The sequence below is a fragment of the Podarcis bocagei genome, assembly GCF_964188305.1.
Source record: "Podarcis bocagei genome assembly, chromosome: 4".
Lineage (NCBI taxonomy): Eukaryota > Metazoa > Chordata > Lepidosauria > Squamata > Lacertidae > Podarcis > Podarcis bocagei.
Window position 1 is genome coordinate 19,277,282 of NC_138128.1, and position 22,254 is coordinate 19,299,535.

The following is a 22,254-nucleotide window of genomic DNA, read 5'->3' on the forward strand; positions in this document are numbered from 1 at the left end:
CAGCACACGGAAATGCCGTTTACCTTCCTGCCGGAGCAGTACCTATTTATCTACTTGCACTTTGACATGCTTTCAAACTGCTAGGTTGGAAGGAGCAGGGACCGAGCAATGGGAGCTCACCCTGTCGTGGAGATTTGAACCGCCAACCTTCTGATCGGCAAGTCCTAGGCTCAGTGGTTTAACCCACAGTGCCACCCGCTTCCCTTTGAGGGGAATAGGGTTCTCCTAAAATATTGACAGGTCTGGTCGTGTATGTCCCCCAAATTTAAGCGGGTTGGATCAAATGACCCTTAAACCCTACAATTCTGTGATTCTATAAGCTGATTGAGAGTCATCATTGTAAAGGTTTGAGGTAGTGGAAGTCGAGCATGAAAGTCTCCTACTTCTTTTGATTTTATCGCAGACAGATTGAAACAAACCTTTTTTTAAAAAAAATTGTTAGTGAAAACGTGTTGGTCAGAAAAACAATTATTTCCATTCAGTTTATGCTAATGGGATGAAATTGATAAAAATGTGTTTTTAATGAATGAGTCTGAAGAACACGCAGTGTATCAGGAAATTTGCATGGACTCATTAACTACAGCTGCAGAGAGTTGGCTAATGAATACAGTAACTGTACAGCAGTCTTAACACAATTAATTATGTTCATTAAACATGTAGCATGCATACCACTGATTCGGAATGCATTGTGATGAGGTAAAGATGGTATTCAATAAGTAGAAGTTAATTCTGGGTTCCCCATGAACTTTGTTTTAATTGTTTCATTTTTTAAATAGATTACAGATCCTGATAATAAGAGATATGAAGTCCCCCATCCAAATGTTTCACCCTTTCAAGGACCTAAAGCAACAAATACGAACTACAGAGTTGAAATAACTGAGAATCCTTTCAGCATCCGTGTGATCAGGATGAGCACTAACAACGTCCTGTAAGTCACCATTTTATTTTTAGTACAAGTAACATTGCAATCGACTGTTCATTAATTGTCCAAGCACTTCCATCCCTGCCCTCCACTACCCCATAAAATTAGTACCATAACATAAAAGAATGTAATAAGGCAGCAGATCTCAATATTTCTCGATAAATTAAACCTTTTCCACATTGATAAAACTTTTGTGTGAACCCTGCACATTAGCTAGGGGAAGTTAGCTTGTTGAAAAGGATTCTGGGAAATGTTCTAGAGTGAGCAATTATTCTGGGACCCACATCAAAGTGCTTAATTGGACCTGTCAGACCTTGCCATTGCTCTGCATGCACTGAGACTTCACCCTGTGGCAAATTTAGCAGTCCACCATGGTTGTACATTTATTGGGTGACAGTCAGAATTAGTGGGCAAGCTGTCATTCAGGGAAACTTATTTATTATTCCCACTAAATATATATGATTATTTATAAGCTATCAAATATTAAATCATTTTAAGAGTAGCTCAGTCATTTGAAACCAGCAGTTTAAGAGAAGGCAGTAAAATATTAACACATTTTTAAAACGTCAGAACCTATGCACATGCATTGGAGATCGAATGTTGGAATAATTCGTTTCCCTCACAACTGATGTTCTAATCAGAGTTTGGGTGCCTGGAACCTCTGTAACAGCTGGACAAAAGCTGTGCATTCATAACCTAAGAAAATTATAGTCTGGAAACTCTCAGTTGTGGGGATAGGTAACAGGGAAAGAGAAAATATATATTCCATTCTTGATAAACTCTCATGTAGCAGCAAAAATTTAAAATAGGGCTGAAGCACGACTGTGCCCTTTCGAGGTCACCATTACCGTGACAAACAAAAGACAATTAATTAGTTACCTCTACTAGCTTTGGAGCTGGCTTCAGCACAACCTATTACAGTGAAAACAATCCTAGACTATAGAGCTGTGGAATTTAAAGTTCTGAAGCATCCTATGTATTTGGGAGGCAGGTGCAAGACACCTGCTTTGTATAGCTAACAAAAGCCAGAAGCAGATTACACAGTCCAATTGAGAATTCATGAGAACAATAGCTTATAGTTATTATTATTTTTACAAGAGGAATTAAATAGCAGTAGTTCCATGTTTGAGAGATTTCTTCTGGTTAGTACCTCTTGTGAGATTTTAGCCTCTTTAAAAGGTAAAGGTAAAGGTACCCCTGCCCGTATGGGCCAGTCGTGACCGACTCTGGGGTTGCGCGCCCATCTCGCTTAAGAGGCCGGGGGCCAGCGCTGTCCCGAGACACTTCCGGGTCACGTGGCCAGCGTGACGGAGCTACTCTGGCGAGCCGGCACCAGCGCAGCACACAGAAACGCCGTTTACCTTCCCGCTATAAAGCGATACCTATTTATCTACTTGCACTTAAGGGTGCTTTCGAACTGCTAGGTGGGCAGGAGCTGGGACTGAACAACGGGAGCTCACCCCACTGTGGGGATTCGAACCGCCGACCATGTGATCAGCAAGCCCTAGGCACTGAGGTTTTACCCACAGCGCCACTCGCGTCCCTTTAGCCTCTTTAACACTATCTTTATAAAATGCAGGGGTTTTTGTTTGATATGCAGCTTTATCAGATATTTGGACGTGGTTTGAAACAGGAATTGCTGCTTGTGGGTGTATATACTTACATGCATTCCTTTTTAGACCGAGAAAGCTAGATCTATATCATATTTCACATTGTCTTTTCTCCACATGTGCATGTCTGACGCTATTCTCTTTTGTCCTTACTACAAATGGACTGAAGATACTTTATTTAATCATGTGAACTCATTTCAAAGTTTATAAATTTGGGGATGTTACAAATCAGTGAAATGTCAGAGGGTATGTAAAAATGACCTCCGCATCAGACAAAGAAAGAAAAAGTTTGCTCTTTTTGTTATCGTATATTTTTTATTTGGGTCCATTTTCATATGAGGAACACACTGCAGTCAACCCACCTCTGCATGCAATTTGAGATGATACAGTTCTCACAGATGGCACATGCAAGTGAGACACATTCAATTTGATGCTGAGGAGGAGGAGGAGGAGAGGATGGGAAAATTCATTCCCATCTGGATGTTATCCAGATGAGAAGCCACTCACTTCCTTGTCTTCATTATTATAAGTGCAATATATTCCAAAACAGATGTCAATTCATACATGTCGTACATGTCGTAGCCTGGTCCAAAAGACACTAGGAACTTCTTATCATTCCTTGTAGAAATGTAAAGGAAGCCCTTCAAGGGCATTGCACAGCCAGCCTGGTAGTGTATGATGTTTGCATTACCTTGACCAATGCTGACTGCAGCCAGTCAGTCAGTCCTTGGTTTCAGGATGCAACTGTGGTTCTTCATCAGGCATGGGCAGGCAAGGAACAGAAGGGAAGCAAATGTGACCACCGGCAGGTAGGAGGTCAGCTACCAGATCAGGCAGAAAAGGGTCAGAGAAGCAGTCAAAGTGGAGCAAAAGAAATGAACGGGTTGGGGGGAGACAAGCAGAAAATCAATAACTGAGGTAGCAGTAGAAGGTTGGAGGAACTGGAAGTAAATGAAAGGTCAAATGATGATGATAATAATTAATAATAATAATAATTTATTTATACCCCACCCATCTGGCTAGGCTTCCCTAGCCACTCTGGGCGGCTTCCAACAAAATATTAAAATATAGCAATGCATCAAACATTAAAAGCTTCCCTAAACAGGGCTGCCTTCAGATGTCTTCTAAAAGTCTGGTAGTTGTTGTTCTCTTTGACATCTGGTGGGAGGGTGCCACTACCGAAAAGGCCCTCTGCCTGGTTCCCTGTAACTTGGCTTCTCGCAGCCAGAAGGCCCTCAGCGCTGGACCTTAGTGTCTGGGTAGAAAGATGGGGGTGGAGGCGCTCCTTCAGATATACTGGACCGAGGCCATTTAGAGCTTTCAAGGTCAGCACCAGCACCAACAAATGATAGCAGGGATCATGCTCTGAGGCAGCAGTTCAACCGAGAAAGTAGGAAAGCGGGCAGAGTCCTCACACTTAAGGCAAGTTGCTTAGACTGGTGAGCTGTTGTGAAGGCAAGGCCTCTACAGAGCCTTGTAAATTCCTGTTGGCTTGGGGAATCAGCTAACAACAATCAAGCTGGCATGTCAGCTGATACTTTTCAAGCTGGAACTGCATCCTAGAAGGCACTCTTTTCTTTAAGGTTTAGGATGTGTGACTTCCAGAAGATCCCGAGTGCTGATGATACAGGAGTTAAGGTATTGCTAGAGATCAGCTGCTAAAGTCCCGAATTAAAGAATCTCCCTGGCATCTTGTACATTCTTTAATTTTTGTTTCAGAGGGGAAGAGATGTCTGGTCCCATAATAGGATATACATAGGCCTACTTTTGAAAATATTTAGGCACTTCATTTATTTGGTAGATTTCTTGCCCACACTTTACCATGTGGTCCCAGGCTCCACTTATGTTCTTGTCGCTCTTCAAACAGGTTCGACACCAGTATAGGACCACTTGTGTATTCTGACCAGTTCCTGCAGCTCTCCATCAGACTGCCAAGCTGGAATGTTTATGGTATCGGAGAACAGATCCACAGGCAGTATCGGCATGATTTTAACTGGAAAACGTGGCCCATTTTCACTCGGGATGCTGCACCTATTGGAGTAAGGGACAAATAAAATGTTTTATTATGAAGTGAAAGACGAATCAGATATGCAAACGGAGTAAATGTGTTTGAAATGTGAAAACATTTTTTACTATAATCGGAGGGAAGTTACAGTTGTTAAAGGGCACTATTAGCAACACCTCCAAATCTCTTGCTTATTTTGAGGTGAAGTCTAAGCTTTCAATATTACCCGTGAAAGGAATTGCGTCTGAAATATTTTGACTAGAATTCTTACTCATGATTTTAATAGGATTGAATGCCTCATATGGCATTTTGTCTGAGCCATATGTCTATGTATTATGAAGAAACTGTCAGTTTCTGCTCAAACATGCTGCTATGTGTTTATCACTGAAACTCCCTCTCTAAGAAACTGCCTAAGAGCATAAATTATCCAGACCTGACATTGCTACCAGTTGTTCAAAGAAAATTCTTGACTTCTGGAATGCTGAGGTTTATGCCCATTGCAAGAGGAAAAACCACAACACAATTTTAGTTGTCTGATCAGAATTAGCAATGATTTATCTGTCAACTATAGCACATTCTCACAAAACAAAACAATAAAGTGGTCTGCCAAGACCCAGAACAATTTCCAAGTGGTCCATTGGGCGAGGAGGAGTTTAGAAACCACTAGTGTAAGAAAAAAAGGAGTTTGCCAAAATTATCTTCCATTCAAAAAACCCTTCACCAAGGTCAAAGAGTCTTCTGTGAAATGGAATATGGTGTTAGATGCAACCCCAATGTACTTCTTCAGGTGGACCAATTTCAAGATGATGAGGGCTCAAAAGAACCATTTACTGCTTTCCCCACATCAGAAATGAGCATAAGAATCAGAACTTAATTTATAATTGACACTTTCAACTGACCCCACACTCATGCCTTTAACAGCAGGAATTCAGCCTGTAGAACTTTCCCCATATGTGCTCTTAAAAAGCTGGTTCCAAATAAACAGGGGCATTAAAAAGGGACACCACCTGAATGGAAATTTACTGGTCAATTTAACCATGACGTTTAATACAGCTGAATTAAGCCAACTTGATAAAAATGAGCTCATTAAATTCATTTTGGCCCTGGACTAAATTCCAATACATCTGTCACAACTAGATGGCCCTCCGCTCAAAACAGTAAACCAAGATTTTATGCTGGATTACCAAGATAAATGATACTGATCAGTATTAGGGATGTGAATCCTAGGGAACGAAATTTAGTTCAGTCATCTCATTTTGATTCTTTGATGGGCAGATTTTATAGAGCCTTTTAAAGTGCATTTCCAAAGAGGTTTTGAAGATTCATGACATGCATATGGGCTCTGCATATTTTAAATTGCTATTTCCCCCTCCCAAAGGAGATGCACAACCTGTATGGTGCGCAGACTTTCTTCTTATGCCTGGAAGATGGTAGTGGACATTCCTTTGGTGTATTCTTTATGAACAGCAATGCCATGGGTAAGGATTATGAATGTGATTATGCTTCTCATCATGCTTTTGATCAGGGAGCTTCCCATTCTCCAGCATTATTTTACATATGGAAAGATGCCTCTGACGCCTTAGAAATTATCATTCTTAAATGACACTCTAGGCTATCATTAGTAAAGCAATTGCAGCAATTGCAGGATTTTTGTCACCTGGAAAATATCAGATATAAAAATAGCCATTGGATTAAAATACATCTGTGATTTATTAAATCAATAAATAATTGTATTTGCTACAAATACAGAATACGTTCGAGAAAAGAAAAGTGGTTAATAATAATAATAATAATAATAATAATAATAATAATAATAATAATAATAGTTTATACCCCGCCCATCTGGCTGGGTTTCCCCAGCCACTCTGGGTGGCTTCCAGCAGAATATTAAAATACAACGATTCATCAGATATTAAAAGCTTCCCTAAACAGGGCTGCCTTCAGATGTCTTCTAAAAGTCCGATAGTTGTTTATTTCTTTGACATCTGATTATATAAATTTGCCAAGGAGGTCCCCCACATATTTTGTGGGCAGATAAGGAATCCAGAAAAGTCTCAGAATTTTCAAGTTTTAGAAAGTGGCCTCCCCAAATTCTTCACATGTGGGTGGTATAATGGTGTGTGGGGAAGGCGAAATTCTCCTTCTCCGAAAGCTCTCTTCTGAGAAATCTCAGATTACTTTGTGCCCAATGATATTATGTTGTTAGCTCATGGTGGTGGATGAAGGGAAGCACTGGCTTAAGAGAGGAAGACTAGGAGGAGTAGGAGCCAAGCTCCAACAATATTGAAAATAGATTCACCTTTGCGTCCAAAATTCCTGCATGGTGAAGCTGGGGAGTTCATTACACAGAATATACCTCAGGGGAAGAGAAGACTGAACTTCTTCAAAAGTGTTGGAAAAACTCAAAATATAAAGTATTATTATTTTAAACTGCCCTCATGAATTTCCCAGCAGCCTTTCTGGGAAACCTGTTTTGTCTTTACCATATTGAAACAGCACAAGCATATATGAACTCTCTCCATTTATTTACATTATCCTTCCACAACATTATGTCATTCATATACTGTATTATTGGACTACATTATTGGCTGGGGCTGAAGGGAGTTGGAGTTCAACGACATTTGTAGGCCAGCAGGTTTGCATAGTGAAAATGTAATGCAGTTGTGGATTATAGTCATGGATCACTTTCTGTTAATCATGAACTCTAAATACAAAGAACCTCAGGGCACAGATTGATAGTGAAGTAATTCCCATGCATGATGCGACCCAACAATTCAGAAATAAGACATTACTCACAGGTGTGCTATCACCTCCCTCACATTGCAAATTGATCTCGCCAGTATGGCAAAGGAGAATGCTTTTGTTTTAGCTCACCTTAATATGCTTTTTCTTCCCCTGGCAGATTTTGCTCTCCAACCTGTTCCAGCTGTTACATACAGAACAATTGGTGGGATTCTAGATTTCTATGTCTTCTTGGGAAATACTCCAGAGCAAGTTGTTCAAGAATATCTCTCGGTATGCTTCTGTGGCATGCAAGATTTTACCGTTAGCAATGGTAAACTGCTTGTGTATCTGTGAAAAGCAGTTTGCAGGGGCAGTGTTACTTTTAGTCAAACGATGTGTTAATCATTATTTTTATGCATATTCCCTTTCTTTGAGCCAAAACTGAACACGCCCATGTGCGATAAATGCCTTTAATTATGCCCTTGAAGACAAAAGAAACAACGAACCAAAGACTCCAGGATGCAGTAAATGATTTTCAAATTAACTACTCCTGTGCTCTTTGGATTTTATACTACGCTCTCTTTCTCTTCCCTTGATGTCTTCCCCTTTTATCTTGTTTATGTGTTCAAATCTAATGTCCTTTTTTAGAGTAGCAGTAGTTCAAACTAAGGGAGTCTGCTCCTGGCTGACACTGCTAATAGTCCCATTCCAACCCCAGCTCCTCCTCCCCCCACTGTAGTCCAAACAATGGTATAAGAATCAATGGTAGACAGATTATCTGAAGACAACAGCCTATTTGGAAGGGAAAAGCCCCCATTACCAAATTTGGGCAGACTGGGTTTTTTTTGCCCATCTTCCACTAAACTGCTGCTTTCATTTAGAAATACAGTGATGCAAAAACTACCTTTTATCATCTTTTCATGTCTTAAACTTGCAGCTGATAGGACTCCCACGAATGCCTGCCTACTGGAATCTTGGGTTCCAGATCTGTCGCTGGGGTTACACGGACATTGCTGACCTGAGAGCTGCGATTCAAAGGAATCGGGAAGCTGGCATACCATATGTAAGCATAATAGTTCTGATCAGTTGGGAAATTTGCCCTTTATTCATACGCATGCTATTATTGTAATGTGATCTTGGCTTGGGGAAGCAGGTCCCGTGCCACTAGCAGAATATATGAATGGAGTTGAATAACTATGTAAATATTAATAGACTTATTATATCTGATGGGTATAACTCACAGCGACTGACAAATGGCTCGACAGGAGTGGCATAAATTTGGAGTAACTTGAAATTTGTTCTCTGAATGTTGATGCTGTGAACTTGGAGACATCTTTAGCTAGAATTACAACAAGCCCATGTTGGAGAATGCTTTTAGCCTGAGAGCCATATCTCCCCATGGAAAACCTTTTTCTGGGGACTGAATGTCACAAGTAGGTAGAGGAAGTGGTCAGAGCAATGGATATGACTTACCTTTGTTCAGCAGATTACTTTCTGGTTAAGCCAAAACCAGGGATTTCTCTATAATCCCTCCCAATACACCTCTGTTCATGTTCTGCCTAGGGGAAGCAAGAGGCATGTTTACATTACATCCCCAAGAAAATGTGGGGATGTTAAGGATAGTAGGAGAGGATATATTGATTAAATATTATCCTTCCTTCACTCACACTAATGAGTCATGTAGCAGAGCAGATTCCCCTCAATACAGCAGGAATCTAGTTTGCAGATTCATTTGAATCTCTTTAGAGTGGTGATGTATGGAAGTGAAAGCCGGACCATAAAGAAGGCTGATCGCCGAAGTGAATTATGGTGCTGGAGGAGACTCTTGAGAGTCCCCTGGACTGCAAGAAGATCAAACCTCTCCATTCTTAAGGAAATCAGCCCTGAGTGCTCACTGGAAGGACAGATCCTGAAGCTGAGGCTCCAATACTTTGGCCACCTCATGAGAAGAGAAGACTCCCTGGAAAAGACCCTGATGTTGGGAAAGATGGAGGGCACAAGGAGAAGGGGACGACAGAGGACGAGATGGTTGGACAGTGTTCTCAAAGCTACAAACATGAGTTTGACCAAACTGCGTCAGGCAGTGGAAGACAGGAGTGCCTGGCATGCTCTGGTCCAAGGGGTCATGAAGAGTCGGACATGACTTAACGACTAAACAACAATAACAAAGTTAAGCAATCCAGTCTGGCTTGATCAGGATGGATTATTCCTGGTGTCCCCTTTGATCCCTCTTAAAAGAATAAAGACACAAGCATATTTCCTTAAAAGTAACAAGAGGTTTGCTCATATTCAGTTCACAGTATGATCCCTGAAGGCAGACTTAAGCTTGTAGTTGCAGAACATGGTATGAGTTAACCCTGTATGGGGATTGAGCCCATGTGCTGCTGACTGAGAGCCAGCAGACAGCAAAATACATTAAGGGAACAAAATGGCTGCAGGAGAGCAGCATAGCATCAAGAGAAAGAGATGGCTGCATGACTCTGCTCTTTTATGGAGTCAGCCAGGGTCATGTCCATCTCCCTGGTCACATGCAGGGGGAGGACACTCCAGGCCAGTGAAACAGGAAGTTATACTGACTGGAGTAACATCCCCCCTGGCCGTATCCACTCTAGGGAAACAAGGAATGTTGTATTTGACTGCTCCAGTGGATTACATCCCACAGAAAAGCACCACTGTATGAAGTGACCAAGACTGGTGAGGGGTATAAATTAGGTATAGTCCCCATATAAAGAGCCCTGGAGGTCTGTATTTGGAGGTTCACTGCCTCTGCAATAGCAGAAGTATTGTTTCTTAGTTGGGAAATTGTGTCCTCCCTAAAAGAGGGCACGTGTTGCGGTGACTTCCTGGTTGTGGGTGGGTCTATTGGATAGCCGCAACAACCCGATTGGTAGATCCGCCATTGCTGGGTGTAATCTGGCCAATGGGGTGCAGACTAAATGGTTCAAGGGACCTATTTAATCCCTTGCATGTGACCCAGAGATTCTCTTTTGGCTCATGCAAACGGAACGCCAGCCCACCTCTCCCTATATTTAGGGTATTTTGTGATTGACCTTGCTATGCCGTCGTGTGTCGTCTGTCATTGGGACAGGGGCACGGCAGGAATTTTCCCTACTTGGTTGATTGGCTGATTTGGGTTTTGCCTGCCGCATAGCAAATCATCACAACTTGTAAGGTTGTGGATAGGCTCTGGTCCAGGTGATAGGGATGGGAGAACGCTCTCACCATCCCTATGTGAAGGGTATTCTGTTAAAGGAATCCAGGGACTCGATGGTTTGGTCAACCCCTGACAGGGGATTGTGCCCGTGCCTGAGTCCAGGGGGACATTTGGGTGGCGGAGTTAGCCCGTTCACCCTTGGCTGACCTATGCTGGAACCTTGGGTCAGCGCTACCTGCAAGGTTGCAGGGAGCTAGTTGAACCAGAGCCTATGCAACCAGTCACTTTCTTCAATCAATAAAGTTGTGGCCTAAATTCTGCCAAAAGCCAAACTAAAATTTGAGTCAAGTGTGAATTTATTTAGCGGGGAGGTCTCTGGGTCTGAACATGCAAACTAGACTACACTTTATTCCTTACTTGCTCATTTCTGCATTTTATGTAATCTTTCACACAACATAAAAGCTACTTCTTGGAGTCTAGTGGAATCTAGCAGAGTTTTCACATGATTTTCCATGTCAAATGTTTCCGGGGGCGGGGGAGGGGAATCCATTTGCTACCCCGCCAGCTCAAAAAATCATGGGAAATTTGGGTGTTAATTTCATGTGACAAAATTTGAGGTGGTTTCCCGGCATGCAGTTCTTTCCAAATGCTTATAATTTAGTGTGATATGGCATATCAATCCAGAAGCCACCGTTCTGTAACGCAACAGGTATTGCAGTGCAAAAGGAACATTAGGAATTGGGGCAGAAGTGCTAGCATTACTAAGCAGAAAAACTAAATCCCAAATCTGAATGCAGCCTAGAGTCTGAAACGTCTTCAATAAAGTTTTCTAAGTTGAGCAAGCAAATCAAAAGAATGTGGAGATGGCAAAATCAAGGATGTCATTTTTGAAAGAGTTATCCCTACTGGGAGCCTGGCAGGAAGTATGTCTTCCTGGAGGCTGAAGAACTAAAACGAGAACAGGTGCTAATTTCCCTTACACCTGAGAATCTTTAGTTATTGCAAAGAACAGCTGCCCTTGCTGACAAGTCTGTTGAATTAGTTTGTGAAAATGTATTTTCTTGCTATGATTAAAGATTTTGGATTTTGGGAGAACCAGGTTTCTAATGTAACGCTAATGGACGGGGATGCCTGTGATGATTCTTTCGTTTTCGGCTTCTTGAAGTCCACTTTTCATCAACCCGCTTTACTTTTCATGTATATTAGGGAGTAAATCGCATAAAATACTATGGTAAGTTACCATAGTAATGGAAGTTGCAGGGTGGGGATGAATTATATAACGCACAGTAAATGGTTCTTATTTGGGCTTTACATGCATGAACTGCACAGTTGGAAACCATTTAAGTTTCTGAATTTGCCTTTCTAAGCTTGGGGATGGGAAGGGGCCTGAGTAAAATTATACACCAAATATGAACAAGCCACTTTATAGAAAAATGATCTTATTACATGTGGACTCATGGTAGGATTGTAAGATTCCATCATTGGTTGCTTAAAAATTGGGAGTAGCCCATGATCTCAAGCACACATTTCCCCCCCCCCCATTATTTCCTAGTGCAAATTCCTCTGCCTTACTCTTTTCAGCATTGATCATAATATTGTGTTACATCCACAGTGACATTCTCACTGAACAGAGCAGTTTTTAGCTCGAGTTTGGAATCAGGTTGAGAAGGGAGTTTTGTAAATCTTAAAAATCATACCAGGGCAGAAGGAACATCGCACCAGTTTTCTAAATGTATTTATGTTCTACATTTCTTCAAGGTGCTCAGGGCATCCTGTGTGGTTATCACCCATATTACCTTTTCAGAAACCCCATAAAGTGGAAATATACCGTATTTTTTGCTCTATAAGACTCACTTTTTCCCTCCTAAAAAGTAAGGGGAAATGTGTGTGCGTCTTATGGAGCGAATGCAGGCTGCGCAGCTATCCCAGAAGCCAGAACAGCAAGAGGGATTGCTGCTTTCACTGCGCAGCGATCCCTCTTGCTGTTCTGGCTTCTGAGATTCAGAATATATTTTTTCTTGTTTTCCTCCCCCAAAAACCAGGTGCGTCTTGTGGTCTGGTGTGTTTTATAGAGCAAAAAATACGGTGTGTGTGTGTGTGTGTGTGTGTGTGTGTGTGTATATATATATGTATATATATATATATATATGCTTTCGTAGAACAAACTTAGTTGGTTTCTAAGGTGCTACTGGACAGTTTATTATATATATATATATATATATAATAAACTGTCCAGTAGCACCTTAGAAACCAACTAAGTTTGTTCTTGGTATAAGCTTTCGTGTGTCCATTCCAGATACAATGGAACAGAAGTCACCAGACCCTTAGTGGGAGGGTGGGGTGGGGTTTTTCTCAGTAGGGTAGTAGGAGATGGGTGATTGACTCAATGGGTATGGTAAACCTGTTGACCCCTGTTAAGGACTGCAATTAGGCCTACAGGAAAAAGCAAGGGATAGTATGCAAATGAGAGTTAGTGACTAGTGCACTGAACTGGTTTGCTGATTGGGGATTGGAATCCTTGTTTACCCGGTCCTAATGCAACATGCTAATCACTGTGCTATTCTGAAGATGACATAAAAAAGAAGCACATTACTTGTGTGGGAAAGGGAAGGGAGCTCACTTACGAGTTCTTACCCATAAAACATTATTTCTGGACTAAGATGAATACAGTGGTACCTTGGTTTGAGAACAGCTTAGTTTATGAACAACTTGGATTAAGAACGCTGCAAACCCAGAAGTAGGTGTTTTGGTTTGTGAACTTTGCCTTGGAATAAGAACATGTTTCACTTCCTGTTGGGTGTCTTCCATTTGTAAATTGAGTCCCCTGCTGCTATTGGAAAGCATGCCTTGGTTTAAGAACCTTTGGTTCAGACTTCCGGAACAGATGAAGTTCGTAAACCAAGGTACCACTGTAGATACAACTGGAAGAGCAAGCTTTGTGCTGTGCTGGGTGGGTGTGGGTGTGTGTTTAATTCTGACCTCCTGCTGGCCAATGCACTTACCGGCTGGCCATATCTCAACTGGCAGGTTCAGTGTAAATCCCCCAAACAGGATTTTTGGAGGGTGGTGTGAGCGGCTGCATCCCAAGCAGGGGTCTCTGCTGTTGCCAGGCAGCATTGCCCTGTGCTTCAGACCTAATTATCCTTCCCCACAGTCTTTTGCCATGGCCGTTGTGTCTACTTGTCCATGTTGCATATGTGAGGGGGCAGGCTTGTGGAATTGTGCCCTGGTGTCCATCACTATGTCTTGTGAGAGCAAATCCCATAGTTTAACTACAAGCTGTGTGAAGAAGTTATTTCCTGCCCTGGATCCCCCGACACCTAGCTTCGTTGAAGGATGAGTTCTAGTGTTGGGAGAGAAGGAGAGAAACTGTTCTCTATCCATTTTTCCTACACAGTGCACAATTTCCTGCATTTTATACATAGTAGCCTACCTTGTTATGCATATACAGACTTGGTAAGCTGTCATTTTGGCCCTATATGCTCAGATTTCTGATAAGGAACAGAAGAGTGGTAACATTTTTGTCACTGTTAGGCAGCACAACATCCTTTCCAATATAATACGTTGTGTCCATTGTAAAGGGGGAATAGGAGACTGGAACAATTTCAAAGTTTCAATATGTTTTTGTACTTACAGCGATTTCCATTTTCTTTTAGGATGTTCAGTACACTGATATTGATTACATGGAAGACAAAAAAGACTTCACTTATGATAAAATAAAGTTTGCAGGCCTCCCTGAGCTGGTTCAAGAACTTCATAACAATGGCCAGAAATATGTCATAATACTGGTAATTTTCAGCACGTTTTACTATTTCATTGATTCCCCCCCCCTTTTTTTTGTAGAGTTAAATATTATTGGAAACTATTGATTCTGGACAGTTTGTGAGAGGATAATATTTTCTGTTCCTAATTTTTCAGGATCCTGCCATTTCTATTAATGGTCTCCGTAATAATACTCCATATATGGCCTATGAAAATGGTAATCAGATGAAAGTGTGGGTCAATGAATCAGATGGAGTGACTCCCCTTCTTGGAGAGGTAAGTAGCTGCTATTATTATTTAAATTCATATACTGCCTTTCATCCAAAGATCAGAGGGCGGTTTACAGTATAGAAACAAAAGGATACTACTACTAATAATAATCCCTCCCATACAGTTGACCATATTGAAATGAATGAGGTTTTAGGAAGAGCAATAAAGGGCTAAGCTCAAGTAAACGTCTGAGATGTTTCTATTCTTTCTTTGCAGACCTATGGCTTTGCTCACTAAAATAGTATCTAGACTGTCAGTTTAATCTATAACACGTCCTTTCCCTGACTACTCTTAATATCTTTTCCCCAAAGGGTTTATTTTTCAGATAGTCACACTACATATGTATGCAAGTCCCTTTCATTCTATAATGTTACCAACATTTCCAGTGCCTGCATTCTTTATTATTTTTTAGCCTTCATGGGGAATATTGTTCTTTGCAGATTAAAGCGAGATACACATCTACTATATATTTTGGAAAGTTGTTTGTTTACTGTGCATTTGGACACTCTTCTGATACTGTAACCAAATTTTGCATACTGGTTCCAGAGATCAAGGAACAGGTTTTCTTCTATGTATTGATACAATTAGATGCTATGTTGAATCAAGATGGTGGAGGGAACCTTTCAAAACAACACTGATTCTTTTTGTTTTGTTTCTTAGAATTCATAGAGTACAAGGATGCTGCTAGTATCATTATTAATAAGCAAATAAGAGGAGTCTATATATGGTCACATCCACACAATAGCTTTACAGCACATATAAAGAACATGGCTTCTCCCAAAGAATCATGGGGCCAGTATTTTACCCCACACAAAGCTACAATTCGCAGAAACCTTCGCAAATCATAGTTCCCAGGATTCTTTGGGAGAAAGTGAAGTGCTTTAAGTATTCCTTAAATGTATGGGACACATGTGACCTTTGAGTGAAGGTCCTTTTGGAGCTGTCTTTTAGGAAGTGGGGAAAATGAATAAAAATTGGTGAAAGAACACACACCTCCAACTCCTTTCCCTACACACTAATTATTTTTAGGTCATTCTGGTTTTGTTTTTTAAGCAAGAGGGGTGTGTCCCTTGCAACATCCTGCACCATGGGTTGATAAGCAATGGTTCTCACATCTAAGCATCAGAAAAAAGATTGCCTTTTGTTCAGTTACTCCTCATCTGAAAGATGAAAGACTTCATTTGTTTTGCTCTTAAGATTTTACACCCGTCTATGTTGGTGGTGCGGGTGGCGCTGTGAGTTAAACCACAGAGCCTAGGACTTGCCGATCAGAAGGTCGGCGGTTCAAATCCCTGCAACGGGATGAGTTCCCGTTGCTCGGTCCCTGCTTCTGCCAACCTAGCAGTTGGAAAGCACGTCAAAATGCAAGTAGATAAATAGGTACCGCTCTGTCGGGAAGGTAAATGGCGTTTCCGTGCGCTGCTCTGGTTTGCCAGAAGCGGCTTAGTCATGCCGGCCACATGGCCTGGAAGCTGTACGTCGGCTCCCTCTGCCAATAAAGCGAGATGAGCTCCGCAAGCCCAGAGTTGGCCACGACTGGACCTAATGGTCAGGGGTCCATTTACCTTTACCTTATGTTGGTTCCAGTTTATGGACCGCTATAGAAGACCTGTTTTTTGAGGGTTCATCCTGATTTGCTTGCACAAAGCTTATCCAGTGTTAGGTTATCTCTAGTTTGTATAGAGCATTTGTTCTCATTTGTTTGTGGGACTGTTATATGACCATACACATTCATCCTGGTTTCCTTGTGAGGTGTTTGTCTTCCCATTAGCCATTCATTCATCTACATCTTTAAAGCTTTGCAAAGTTCAATAAGTCTGATTCTTTTTAATAAATTGGATCTGTTATGCTAGGGTGACAGAGCCCTTTCTTCCACTTCAGTTGCTCAAACCTTAAGTTCTGGCTTGTGTGTAGAGCCTTCTTGTGAAGGCTGATAGGCTGGAGACACCATGTATTTTAAATTGCAGAAATTATTTGCCCAAAGCTCCAAATCCATTTCAAATATATATACTGTTGTATGTCATTTCTTATCTGCAGGTGTGGCCAGGATTAACAGTTTTCCCTGATTATTCGAATCCTGCTGCTGATGAATGGTGGACTAAGGAGTGCAGTGATTTTCACAATGAGGTCCCCTATGATGGACTGTGGATTGTAAGTACTGTACTATGAGTATAATTTGAACACTAATGTTTTGAGAAGGAATCCCATCTACCACTCAGTAAAGACAGCCTCTCAAAAGTCTTCACTGTATATCGGGGCACTAACTTGCCCCCGCCCCCATTGAGGGATCCCGGCATCTTTTTATTTTCTTTCCAGAAGAAATTCTGTGTTGGCAGGCCTGCTGTCATTTTTATCCCAACCATAGCTTTCTCCATAGTGGAGAAAATGGCAGTTGTCACAAAAAAGAAGAAAATGTTCAGTAAAATTGCCCTCTCTTGCCCTCTTGCTTTTGGCAAGGGATTTTTTTAAAATAAAATAAAAGATTACTGAATAGTTTTTAAGATTTCTTTGTCTCTCCAGATGTTTTTGGACCATAACTCCCCTCTTCCCTAATCATTGGCCATGATGGCTGGGGGTGTTTGGATTTGCAGTCCTGCCACAGCTGCATGGCCACCCATTCTTCACTCCTGCTTAAAAAAATCGGATAAATAAAGATGATGATTTAACAGATGCCATATACTCATGCATTTCTGCAAATATATCCTCCTAGGACATGAATGAAATATCCAATTTTGTCAAAGGATCAAAAAATGGCTGCCCAGTGAACAGCTTGAATTACCCTCCTTTTACTCCAAGTAAGTTCTTGCATGTAAATCCTAATGCAAAAGCTGGTTCGTCCCAGGATCAGTTGACTTTTTGCTTATTTGGGTAATCAATGTCTGAGGAAGAAAACAAACAAATGGGGACTAGAGACTTATATATATCACTGAAATAAAATAAAAGATATGCAAGAAAGTAAAATAAAATAAATAGAAAAAGTAAATGAAACAAATAAAGGAGAAGTCCAGATCAGTCAGGTGAGTGTTCTTGGTAGGCTTGCCATATGTCAGGAAAATTCCTGGCATGTCCTGGTTTTCGGGTGTAAAAATGGTGTTGGAGGAATTTTGTCAGATTAGCAAAATGTCAGGGAAAACCTGGATGCATGGCAATGCGATGGAAAAAGCATTGAAAACAGCTCCAAAAGCTAAAAATCACTCTTTTTTGATCCCCAAAAAGCCTCAACAAGTTTGGGGTCTTCCTAAAAAACCTGGTGGGTGTCAGGCATTAAATGTTTTCAAATATGGCAACCCTAGCTCTTGGAATCAGCAATGCCAGCCAGCCAGTAGAAGATGCACTATTCCAGATCTCACTTGAAGTTTAGGGGCCTGTGCTGATGGACTGTTATCATGTTGCTAATACAGTATCAGTATTGATCTAACAGATCAGGTGTTTTAGGAATAAAAAATAAGAAGCAGAACTGGCAACAAAATGGTGTTGTATGGAGTGCTCCAGTTCAGGACGCTAGCCATGGACACTTCTAAAATCACCCATTCCATTCACTCCACAGTTCCCTGACCCTCCCAACAGTCAGTGAACATTCTCTCTCTCTCTTCAATAGGTTTATTTGGGTTTTCAAATTTACAGTCATAGAGAAAATAAATAAGAAAATATCCCAAAATCCCCTTTGACTTCCTCTCCTTTCTGTGGATCCTTGTGTTAACTTTTTCTCCTGCATCTTCTCTGTTAATCCAGTTCCATTAAATCTTCCCCACCTCCCAAAAACTTATACGGCAGCTAATTCTATTGAAAAGCAGTGGCTTTGAAAATCCTTTCAAATCTTTAGATGGTTTATAACAGGCATAGGCAAACTCGGCCCTCCAGATGTTTTGGGACTCCAACTCCCATCATCCCTAGCTAACAGGATCAGTGGTCAGGGATGATGGAAGTTGTAGTCCCAAAAACATCTGGAGGGCCGAGTTTGCCAATGCCTGGTTTATAATCTAATGATCTTGCATGTGGAACAAGAGGGAATAAACTGTGCCTTGGCATGCTAGCATTCATTCTGCTATGATACATGCATTTTAATCTAAGTGCTAGGAGCTAATAATAGGTGGGTTATTGTGTGGTTTGTTGAGAGATTTAAGGAGGGGCAAAACTAATGGTGGGTTTTAGGTTCCAAAGCAAACCCTTTCCATAAAACAATAAAAGAGCCGGTATACATTATGCGGCATATCCAAAGTGCACACACTTGTGACTTTTCTGAGTTCCATAAATATGACTAAGTCTTATTTCCTGAAATATTTGAGACAGAGATTTACTTCAATGTAACTTGCTCTGCTTTTCTTCTACAGAGATTCTTGATCAAGTCATGTACTCAAAGACACTTTGCATGGATGCCGTGCAGGTTGCAGGCAAACACTATGATGTCCACAGCCTCTATGGATATTTCATGACTATAGCTACTGATAAGTAAGGAACCCGCTGTTTTCTTCTTTAGCTCACTTGTGATGGTTTGCAAAAAGCGGTTTTTTTAATTTTGCAAGGATAGTGGTACATCGGTTTACAGATGCTTCAGGTTGCAGACTATGCTAACCCAGAAATAGTACCTTGGGTTAAGAACTTTGCTTCAGGATGAGAACATAAATCGTGCCGCGGCGTCGGGGTGGCAGTGGGAGGCCCCATTAGCTAAAGTGGTACCTCAGGTTAAGAACAGTTTCAGGTTAAGAACGGACCTCTGGAACGAATTAAGTTCTTAACCCGAGGTGCCACTGTAATGGGCTTTGATTGAGAAGAATGCAGAATTATTGATGAAATGTTGAGTAAGTCGGAAAAAGGTATCCTATCCTACACTGCAAAGTAGAGTCACAGCTCAGATCTTGTGGTGAGGTGGGGGGCTTTATGAAATGTTCTGATTTATATTGGTAATCAAAGCTCAGTTAGATCCCCCATCTGCTATACACAGGCTTTCTCTTCCACCCTACAAAGTCTGGAGCACTCAAACCAGTCCCAGGGTAGCACAGCCATAGCTTGCTGCCACATTTTTAGATCACAGCTGGAAGCTTTGGTACAGGATAGAAGAAAAAGAGAGGAGTTGGATAACTTGCTGAGCCCCTTGGCATATGCAGGAAGGCTTACACAAATAAATCCCTTATGTCTTACTTCCCTGAAGGGATGCTACACAGCACCCCTCTTGATTCCAGTGGCCTGTACATATGGCTGATGTGATCTTCAGAGTACTCTAAAGGGTTGCCCAAACAGGATGGGTAGCAGAAGACTATGTCTTCTAGCTGTTGCCCTTGGCAGTATGCATATCCACACCAAGTCAGGGGGAACCTTGCATTTAAAGGGAATGCTACAGATTAGATGTTTGAATAAATGAAGTCAACATCTAGGGTTTCCCAAGCTTGGGTCTCCAGCTGTTTTTGGACTCTAATTTCTATCAACCCTGACCATATTTGCTTTTCCACATTCCTCAGAATGCCACAGATAATATCCTTTAAAAAATAAAGAAGAAAAAAATGCATCTAGCTATACCATACTCAATATATGCATAGACACCACTTTGTTTTACATTGATTCCTGCATGCAATAAACGGTGTGCACTTTAGTCTGAGCACCTCTTTAGATCGTATCCTTCTGTCTCATAATGGTTTTTGCAGCACATAATTTTCTTCATTAGCATTATGTCCCATATTTTCCTTTTCCACTGGTCCATCGTTGGTAAACAGCCTATGCCCCTATATTTTTGCCTCATAAGGAACTCGTAAGATGAAACTCCACACAGGGTTAGCCTGTTGTAGCTGACTTAAGGCTCACAGCCTGTTCTCTGTCCCAGTGGAGAAACTTGCAGACTGAACTGCCATAAGAAGCCAGTGTTGGCACCCTTCACCATCAGCTGCACTGGTCTTATGGACCATATCTCCAGCCCCATCCTTGTAACTGATAAAAAATCTCATAGATAAGCGGTGGGGGGCAAAATAACATTCTCTGATTATACAGTTCTGTCCTAGAACTGATTGGGATGGCAATATTTCTGAAGGCATCAGTGAAGTAGCATATGATCAGAGAGACATGACCCAGAATGCAGTACTTTCATGTTAGCAGAAGTCCACCTTCAGCTCTAATGTCACAAATTTGTTTTGTTTTCAGTGCTCTCCAGAAAGTTTTCCCTGGGCAGAGAAGCTTCCTTCTTTCACGATCAACTTTTGCTGGGTCTGGAAAACTCACAGGACATTGGCTGGGAGATAATTTTGCTACCTGGAATGATATTAAATGGTCCATACAAGGAATTTTGGAATTTGGTCTCTTTGGATACCCTTATGTAAGATACTTTAACTCTTCTTCTTCTTCTTCTTCTTCTTCTTTTTCTTCTTCTTCTTCTTCTTCTTCTTCTTCTTCTTCTTCTTCTTCTTCTTCTTCTCCTCCTCCTCCTCCTCCTCCTCCTCCTCCTCTTCCTCCCCCCCCTTCTTAGCATTATTTACTATTTTCCATGCAATTAACATATTCATTGCAGCTTCCAGGTGTGATTCAGGGACGATATCTTTCAAATAATTCAGTAGCAATATTATAGGATGGCTTGGTAGAATATATCTTCATTTCTGAAATGTGATTTTGAATAAATTTGTATTACCAACCGGCTCAAAAATATATGCAAACAATTCAATAAATCATAATAGTCTTAAGACTGAACACCTTACAAGTGTATTGACTCTGGTCCTTAGGTAAGGTAAGGCCACCCCCAATAGTTCTCATCTGCTGAGCCTTCCTTCTGCAGGTTTATAAATGTATTAAATAAATGGAACGAAATAGTGAACTAAATCAAAACTGAGGATTTCAAGATCCCTGCTTACCTTAGTACAAAGTTAGGAATATATACCTAGGCATGTAGATCTAATTCTAAAGTCATACCATGTTTCAGCGCTTTTCTTATGTGTACATAACTTTCAGATTGGAGCAGATATCTGTGGGTTCGCTTATGAGGTTGACGAAGAACTCTGCCGGCGGTGGTATCAACTTGGAGCATTTTACCCATTTTCTCGGAGTCACAATGAAGAAATACGCAATGTAGGTCTCCTTTGAAAAAACAAACAAGCAAGCAAACAGATACAGTTTTTAGTGGCTTCAATTCTCCTTCTTTGTGTCAATAACAATTGTAACATTCCCTTACAGCATAAAGACCCTGCGTTTTGGGGGAAGAACTCTCTTTTGATGAACACAACCAAACACTACCTGAACATACGCTACACTTTGCTACCATATCTCTATACCCTCTTTTACAGAGCACATTCCCGGGGAGATACAGTTTCAAGACCTGTTCAGCATGAGTAAGTCCGTTGTTTTCCCTCTGAAGAAATAATTGTTTGTGAAGGGGAGTGACCTTCGATGTTCCTTCTTTTTATGATCTAGAATAAAATAAGATGCATTTCCACTATTCTATTTTAAATCCCGGAGGTGGTATTCAGCTAAAGTAGACCTATTGAAATTAATGGACCTAACTTGGTCATGTATGTTTATTTTCATTCGGTAGACTCCCAGAATTCCTAGAATTATTTTTAATGTTAAAGATTATTCACAATGTTAAATTCTTTAGAGGTCTCGGTACACAGAGAACTGTTGTTGTTGTTGTTAATTTAAGTAATTTCTATACTGCCCTATACCTGAAGGTCTCAGGGCAGTTCACATAAAATATCAATTACATAAAATCAAAACAAAAACAACAACCCAATAATACCCCCGCAAAAGAGTCAGCATTTAAAAAAGGGTTTAGGATGTAGATCAAGTCAGGCAAAGGCCTGGTTTAAAAGGAACAGTTTCACTTGGTACCTAA

The 22,254-nt window shown here is 41.0% G+C and overlaps 1 protein-coding gene across 2 annotated transcripts in view; it reads left to right on the forward strand.

Moving 5' to 3' along the window:
• The window catches only part of SI (sucrase-isomaltase), a 265,979-nt gene that overhangs the window by 171,559 nt on the left and 72,166 nt on the right, over positions 1-22,254 (forward strand). For both annotated transcript variants that reach the window (XM_081189871.1, XM_081189870.1), the window contains exons 6-18: positions 777-928; positions 4,400-4,571; positions 5,916-6,015; positions 7,440-7,552; positions 8,199-8,324; positions 14,072-14,203; positions 14,334-14,453; positions 16,485-16,598; positions 17,158-17,242; positions 18,779-18,896; positions 20,577-20,748; positions 21,375-21,491; positions 21,597-21,751. In XM_081189871.1, coding sequence (XP_081045997.1) covers positions 777-928; positions 4,400-4,571; positions 5,916-6,015; positions 7,440-7,552; positions 8,199-8,324; positions 14,072-14,203; positions 14,334-14,453; positions 16,485-16,598; positions 17,158-17,242; positions 18,779-18,896; positions 20,577-20,748; positions 21,375-21,491; positions 21,597-21,751 — 1,676 coding nt within the window. The remainder of the gene's footprint in view (positions 1-776; positions 929-4,399; positions 4,572-5,915; positions 6,016-7,439; positions 7,553-8,198; positions 8,325-14,071; positions 14,204-14,333; positions 14,454-16,484; positions 16,599-17,157; positions 17,243-18,778; positions 18,897-20,576; positions 20,749-21,374; positions 21,492-21,596; positions 21,752-22,254) is intronic.